We start from the raw sequence: 7,232 nt of genomic DNA, 5'->3' as shown, positions 1-7,232 counted from the left end.
CTTGTATCAGTTCCAAACATGAGCTAGGAGCTGGGGGTCCAGAGATGAAGAAGGTATGGGGCTCTTGTTCTCAAAACACTCATAATCTAATTGGAAAAATAAGACACAAGAAAAGATGAGCAGACATTTAAGACAGCAACACAATAATATGGATGAATTCAGAGAAAGGCAGACCGCTGGCCAAGCAGGTGGGGAAGAGGTGGCAGAATCTGGTCTGTGGTAAGAGGGATGGCAGGGGGGAGTTTCATCCTTATGAGCTGAAGATTTGTAACCCAGATTACCTCTGAGCATCACACCTTCACTTCCCCTAGTCTCAGTTCAGACTCAGAGATGAGAAACTGCCAAGGGGTTCTGGGGAGGGTGATCCCACCAACTGGTTGAACCAGAGTGTGCTTCCAGAGCCAACTGTCCACCGGGCCATGACTGCCATATGGGAGCACAGGTCCTTGGGCAGGAAAGAGGGGCACAGAGTACCACCAAAGACTCTTGAGGAGGAGAGAGCCACAGGAGCAAGACCAACTGGGAGGCTGCATGTGGGACAGATGGCAGAAATCGGAGCTGGAGACGAGCTGAGGTTACCACAACAGTTCCCATCAGACCCATACCAGACTCAGGCCACGTCATGATGTGATCATTCAGCCATCTCTTTGGGACTTTCCATCTGTAGACTGTGCTACCACTTGTCTTTCTGCAGACTCAATGCTCAAAAGGATCCAGGCAGGCCCCCTCCTTTACCTCTGGTTCTCAAAAGGAAGTCAGCACCCAATGGTGCTGTGGGTTTGGAGGGACCGGTTTGGGTGAGAGGAGTAAGAGGACAGAGTGTAACCTGCAAGAGGAGGATGTCCTATCAAGGTTTATTTACAAAAGCCTAAGTAATAGCCCAAGCTGTCTAGCCTTTTCACAGCCCCAACCGAAGCTTTCTCTCCACAGAGGCCAGACAGGGTCCCAGGGGTCTGTTTTGACCCACGCTCCATCCTGAGCACTTACTGTGACCTTCAGACCTCTGCTCTGGGTGCTGAGGTGAAAGGCATCCCAAAGGGAGGAAAGCGGAGTTTGAGAGTCTCAGTCTGCAAGAAAGAGCCTAGTTAGATCTCAGCCTTGGAAGCACACAGCTCTGCACACCTAGGCTGAAGGCATGGGGAAGAGGGAAGAGCAGTGCTGGGGAGGCAGGTGGGACTGGGCTGTTCAGGGCTGTGCTGAGACTACGTGGCAGCACCAAGCTGGCAGTGGAGTATAACCAGGGGAAATCTGTAGAGGTGATGTAGGAGGGTGCATGGGGGAATTTGGGAAGGGAGCAGTGGATGTGAGAGGCTGGCAGAGTATTGGGCTTCTGTGCAATATAATCTGCAAAATCACTTTACCCAAACTTTATTTAAAAGCCACACTGAGATCCTGCAGGGAGCGCGGCCATCTCTTTCCCATCCCAACTTTCCATAGAACTTTCCGTCTTATTCAAGAGCAACAAGTAGAGTTAGGAGAAAAGCCCTAGCCAGAGACGTGTGCTGGGCAAAATAAATAGTGATAAGGACAGAGGGACAGGATGGAGCACACTACCCCGGGGTCAGAGCTGGAAGCAGGAGGCCCTAGAGCCTCCTAGAGTAGAGGAGAGCTGCCCCTCCCCACTGCCCCAGCACCCTCCTCCCTGCCTGCCCAATCTGCGTCACTGTCTCTGGGCTACTGGAAGACACTGCTTCCTAAATGTCCTAGGGTCCTGGGGTAGCCCTGCAGGGAGGGGGCTGGGAGTAACTTTTTTTTTTTTTCATTTACCGAAAAGTTCAGGAAGCTCTTGCTGACATTCTTGCTTGGGGGCCCAGAATTTAAACTTAGTCACTGCCCAGAGCCCTTGTTTTAGGAAAGAATGAGATGGCCAGTGTTGCATAACCCAGAGCTGTGTGGGTGGGGGTTGCAGAAGGAAACGGTCCTTCTTCCTCCCTCTAGGAAGGAAGGCTCAGCTAGGAGTTCTGGGGATGGGCAGGGCACTGCCTGGGGAAGGGAGGCCACGGGTGGGGGAGGTGGAGTGGACAGACCAATGGAGTGAAAGCCCCAGAGAGCAGGCTGACCCGAAACACTCAGCCCCATCACTGTCCAACCCTCCTTGGCATAGAACAGCTTGAATAATCCAGAAAACCCAATGGATGATACTGGGTGGGGATGGAGTGGGGGCCAGATTCTGGGAAAGGAGAGGAATGGAGGGGTGGGCTGACTTGGATGAAGGACAGAGGTTGGTTGAGATCTGCTCTTTGGCCACCGTCCCTTAGAGCAGCCAGAGTGTGGGTTCCTCTACCTCCCCACCCCAACCCCCCATAATTTCAGCTGGTCAGTCACCCATCCCTACCTCCCAGGTGTTCAGCCAGCTCTCCTATTGCCACACTGCCGCCTCGCTGCCTCCCCCACCACGCCCCACAATCCTTCCAGGCTCTTATGGCCCCAGTATAGTCCTCGGATTTCTGACAGTTCATCCAAGGCGTGCTCCCCCGCTTTTCCAACATCCTACTCAAGTCTGGCCCCATCTCCTGCCTTCCCCTCAGTCGCGTTTCAGGGAAACTTTCTCTTGTTCCTCCCTCAGCTTTGCTCTTCCTCTCCTCGCCCTCGGTTTACTCTCCCCCATCAGCAGTCGGTTCTCCCAAAACCCGACTTCTCCGTCGTCTCCGCCTTTTCTCTCTTTTCTTCGCCCGCATCCCCCTCCCGACCTCCACACCACCCCTTCTCCGTCCACTTAAGTCCGCCATCTTCTCCCTCCCCACCGGAATCCCTGGGTCTCCTTCACCCGCCACACACACCCCCGAACTGGCTTTCAGATTTCCCCCTCATCCCAACTCCGGTCCTCTCCTGCTTCCACCACTTCCCACCCTCCAGGGCCTCCAGCCAGCTGTCCAGCTCCCAAATTCCGGGCGAGATTCCCGGGAACAAAGCAAGAAAAATCAGAGTAATTTGGGAAGAAAACAGAAACTGGGAAGGGAGGAGGTAGAGAAGAGTGGGGAGGACCCAGGTGGAGGGGGGGCCTCTCCAGTCCCACCCAGTTTAGGGAATGCCCCTGCCTTCTCCACACGCCCCCCCTTCACCTGGCTCTTAAAGGGCCCGGCCCCTGCCGGCGGCTACTTAAGGCAGAGGGGCGGCGGCGGGCAGCAGCTTCGCTACGACTGCTCTGGGAGGAGTGGACGGGGCGAAAATCCTGACCATGACCCCCCACAGGCTGCTGCCGCCACTGCTGCTAACTTTGCTGCTCGCTGCCCGCCCAGGAGGCGCCTTGGCAAGGTGCCCAGGCTGCGGGCAGGGGGTGTCGGCGGGTTGTCCAGGGGGCTGCGCGGAGGAGGAGGATGGGGGGCCGGCGGCAGAAGGCTGTGCGGAAGCTGGGGGCTGTCTCAGGAGGGAGGGGCAGCAGTGCGGGGTCTACACTCCCAACTGCGCCCCAGGACTGCAGTGCCAGCCGCCGGAGAAAGAGGATTTGCCTTTGCGGGCTCTGCTGCAGGGCCGGGGCCGCTGCGGCCGGGCGCGCACGCCCTCGGGTGAGTCCGCCGCGCCCCGCCCCTGCCCCGCCCACGGGAGCCCCGCAATTCTGCAGACTGGGTCCCGAGGGATGAGCTCGGCCAGATGGACGCTTCCTTCTCCCTATCTCTGGCAGATTCCAAGCAGTGCCTGCTCCCCTCCTTGTCTTTTCTTCGCCCTGACACCCTGACTTTCCTTTCCCATCCTGAGCTCCGGGAGGGGGGTGGGAGGGGGGTATATGTTGGGGGGTGAAAGGGCAAGTGCGGGGAGCTCCTACAAGGCTGGAGTGAGGCTGCCGGCCCTAGGGGTGAAGCAGGGAGATGTCTGACCCGGCAACCTTTTTTGCCCCCTCAGCCTATTTTCTCTTGAGGGGAAAGGGAGAGTTGGAAGGGTTTAGGGACTTGCTGTATGCCACAGAAGCCCAGCTCCTTCAGCCCTAGACGCCCAAGCTGGAGAAAGCACCCAGACATTGTTCCCAGCTTCCACTTAGAAAAAGAGGGAAGAGAACTCCAGACTCCCAAACCCTGAACACACTGAGAAATATCTCCTTTTAATATCAGGGTGACCAAAGCACCTGAACGTAGAGTGAAAAATAGAAGATGGCTCAAATCCAGAGCTGTTTTAGACTAGACTAGGGTCAGAGGGTTGGCGCTGGCCCTCTCCCCCGCCCCCAGGGGGAGGGTTAGAGGTGGGAAAAGAAGGAATCTGCCAAATCAGGGTTATGATTTAAAGCTTTTCAGAACCCTCCACCCACCTCACCGCACCCTAAGCCAGAGAGGAGAATAGAAGGCTGAGTCATTGAGTGGGTGGGACAGAAGTGAGTCAGAACCTGAAAGATGGGGGGCAGCAGGGAGATGCGGAGAGCAGGAAATGTAAAACGGCCCCCACCCCAAGGGCATCTGAGCGCTTCCATGGGAAGGGATGGGAAATCAACTTTCAGTTTCTTTCAGTCCCAAATGCCTGGGTCCAAGCTGCTTGGGGTTCTCCTGGAAAGTGGTGGTCTGGGTGGGTCAGAGGAGGCAGCTGGCAGCATGGTCATGGTAGGATACTGAATAGAGAGAATGAGAGGCAAGATCTAAGAAGTGTGGAGGAAGAAAGATCAGATTTGGGGTTGCAGAAGAAATGGTTCTTGGGTTTTGAGATGGGAGCAACTGTCTAGGCTTGAGGTCTGGGGGCTGAGCAGAGCTTGTCTTTGTGCGTGGAGAGGGAGAGACGTCACTTCAGGGCTCATAATATTTCATTTCTAGCTGGGGAAAATTCCAAGCAGCGCCAACTCTCCTCCGTGTCTTTTTTTCACCCCGACACTCTGACTTTCCCTTCTCATCCTGAGCTCTCCCCAAGCCCCCCAGTACCGTGCGTGAAACTTTTTTCAGAGAAGGGAGCAGCCCGCAGGTTGGAACCTTTCATTTCTGCACCTTTACAGTCTGCTCTCCTTCCACCTCCTGGTTAAGGGCTGAATTGCACAGGTTCCTGGGACCGCGGGAGTTGAGCTTGGCTGAGCCTCAGGGGACCAAAAGGCCCCCATTGCAGTGCCCCTAAATTAACTGTGTCTCCGGCCTGGGAGGGCTAGGCTGAGTCACATTAGGGTCACAGGGAGGACACACATTCCACTTGGGTCCCTGCTGACCCGCTCGCATCGTCGTTTCTCTTCTGCCCCATCTCCCTGGCTTGGTGCGCCCCCTGCTGGCCTCCTGTGGAACAACCAGGCCTTTTTACCCAAAGCCCCAAGGCTCTCTGTCAATGCTTGTACGGTATTGATTTTCGCTTTCCAAAGTACTTGTCTTTTATAAGCCTTAAAACTAGCCTGGGGATATTATCATGAAAGGTAATATCACCATTGTTCAGAGAAGGAAACCTAGGCCTTGAGAAGGTAACAGTGGAGCCAGACTCTAAGCCCCATCACTGCTCTGAAAACCCCGCTCCTTTCCACTTGACTCTGTTTGACATCTGGTTGATTTCCGGGCTCTTCTTCCACCATTCCCCTTGCGGCTGTAGGAGAGAATCCCAAGGAGAGTAAGCCTCAAGCAGGGACCGCTCGCTCGCAGGACGTGAACCGCAGAGACCAACAGAGGAACTCGGGGACCTCTACCACTCCTTCCCGGTCCAATTCTGGGGGCGTACAAGACACTGAGATGGTGAGTCTGGGGCTGGCAGGGTGCAGAAGGGGTGGGGAGCCCTGGAGATTCCCCTCTGAGACCACTCCCTTGGGCTTGCCAAAGTCTCCCATCCCAGTCCTGGGAGCCTGGCTGGTGGGCCCAGCAGGCTCTGCAGCGGAGCTGTCCCTCCCCCCAAGGGTCCCTGCCGCAAACATCTGGACTCCGTGCTGCAGCAACTCCAGACCGAGGTCTTCCGCGGGGCTCACACCCTCTACGTGCCTAATTGTGACCATAGGGGCTTCTACCGGAAGCGGCAGGTGAGGCCATTCCTCCCCTCCCTTGGCCCATAGTACAAGATGATTGGGTTTTACAGAGTTGGGGATTTACAGAGTTGTATAAATGAGACGCTGCCCTTCCTTTAGGGCTCTCCTAGCTTTAGGGCCACACATAGAGAATAGCCGACCGCAGCTGTGGGAGGGGTTAGATTATCTAAGTGAAACTGAAAGTCGCTCAGTCCTGTCTGACCCTTTGTGACCCCCATGGACTGTATAGCCTGCCAGGCTCCTCTGTCCATGGGATTCTCCATGCCAGAATACTGGAGTGGGTAGCCGTTCCCTTCTCCTAGGGATCTTCCCAACCCAGGGATCGAACCCAGGTCTTCTGCGCTGCAGGCGGGTTCTTTACCATCTGAGCCACCAGGGAAGCTCTTAGATTATCTAAGGAACATCTAACTCTGAGAGAGGTTCACATAAGCATCAAAATCACCCTGCCATGAACATCAGTGGCAGAGCCCCGCCCGCAGAGCCTGAGAATTTGCATTCTAATGTGGCCCCTAGTGATCCTGTTGGTTCAGAAACCACACTTTGAGAACCATGGCTCTAGCCTAGAAGAACGGGCATGCTCTGGTGGGTGGAGAAGAGAAGCCACGGAAGGGAAGCCAGTGGGGCTCACTATCCTGAGAACACTCAGATGTCTCCACAGACTCAGACTCAAGAATCCACAGCCCGTTCCCAACCCCGGGGCCCCTCCCATCTCTCCCGCTGGAGCCTCGAGGCACCTCTGATCCCTGTGCCTCTCTCCCCAGTGCCGCTCCTCCCAGGGGCAGCGCCGAGGTCCTTGCTGGTGTGTGGATCGCATGGGCCAGCCCCTGCCCGGGTCTTCAGAAGGCGGCGATGGAAGCTCCCTCTGCCCCACCGGCAGCAGCGGCTAAGCCTGGGCTGGGGGCTGCAGGGCCACTGGCAGGAGCATGGGGCCGTCCTCTTGGTTATTTGTTGAGTGATGGGTAACTACACGTTCAGGCCCTGCCCCGCTGTCCCCCTCACCCCTGGGGCCTCACATGTGGAAAGATTGTTGGTGTCGGCTTGGGGTGTTAATAAAGCTGTGTTGGGGGATCTCTGGTTTATGTCTCTGTGTTCACCTCTCACATTTATGGAGTCACTGGCCCTTCTTTCTACCTCCGCCCAGCCCCCCCATAGAAGCTCTCTTCTCTTGTGGACTGCCCTCAGTCCTTCCTGCCACACTCGGAATGACAGAGACAGCCACTGGTAGAGGTTTCACAGCCTCAAGCTTCACCCAACTGCCCACCAGGGAGTGGGAAGCAGAAGATGGGGGTGGGGAGACGTTGAGGCCTTGGCAGGCCTTGGTCTGAAG

General features: G+C 56.1%; 1 protein-coding gene across 2 annotated transcripts; it reads left to right on the top strand.

Moving 5' to 3' along the window:
- The first annotated feature begins 3,127 nt into the window (after positions 1-3,127).
- Positions 3,128-6,973, top strand: IGFBP6 (insulin like growth factor binding protein 6). Of its 2 annotated transcripts, none has more exons than XM_086399331.1 (4): positions 3,128-3,506; positions 5,482-5,621; positions 5,780-5,899; positions 6,667-6,973. In XM_086399331.1, exons 1-4 carry the CDS (start codon positions 3,179-3,181, stop codon positions 6,790-6,792), a joined length of 714 nt encoding a protein of 237 aa, XP_086255457.1. In that variant the 5' UTR covers positions 3,128-3,178; the 3' UTR covers positions 6,793-6,973. The 2 variants fall into 2 exon arrangements, with proteins under 2 accessions (XP_086255457.1, XP_086255456.1); XM_086399330.1 differs by having other exon boundaries at positions 5,706-5,899.
- Positions 6,974-7,232: the final 259 nt, after the last annotated feature.

This window comes from Bos grunniens, chromosome 5 (genome assembly GCF_055505025.1).
Source record: "Bos grunniens cultivar Pamir isolate PY7600 chromosome 5, Bosgru_T2T1.0, whole genome shotgun sequence".
In the NCBI taxonomy this organism is placed as follows: Eukaryota; Metazoa; Chordata; class Mammalia; order Artiodactyla; family Bovidae; genus Bos; species Bos grunniens.
The sequence above is the reverse complement of the archived record's forward strand: the minus strand, read 5'-3'. Positions and strand labels throughout refer to the sequence as shown.

Coding starts and splice junctions, on each gene's coding strand:
- IGFBP6 (XM_086399330.1), top strand. CDS start 3,179: ATGACCCCCCACAGGCTGCTGCCGCCACTGCTGCTAACTTTGCTGCTC. Junction 5,622..5,705: donor GCGTACAAGACACTGAGATG/GTGAGTCTGGGG, acceptor GGCTTGCCAAAG/TCTCCCATCCCAGTCCTGGG. Junction 5,900..6,666: donor GCTTCTACCGGAAGCGGCAG/GTGAGGCCATTC, acceptor CTCTCTCCCCAG/TGCCGCTCCTCCCAGGGGCA.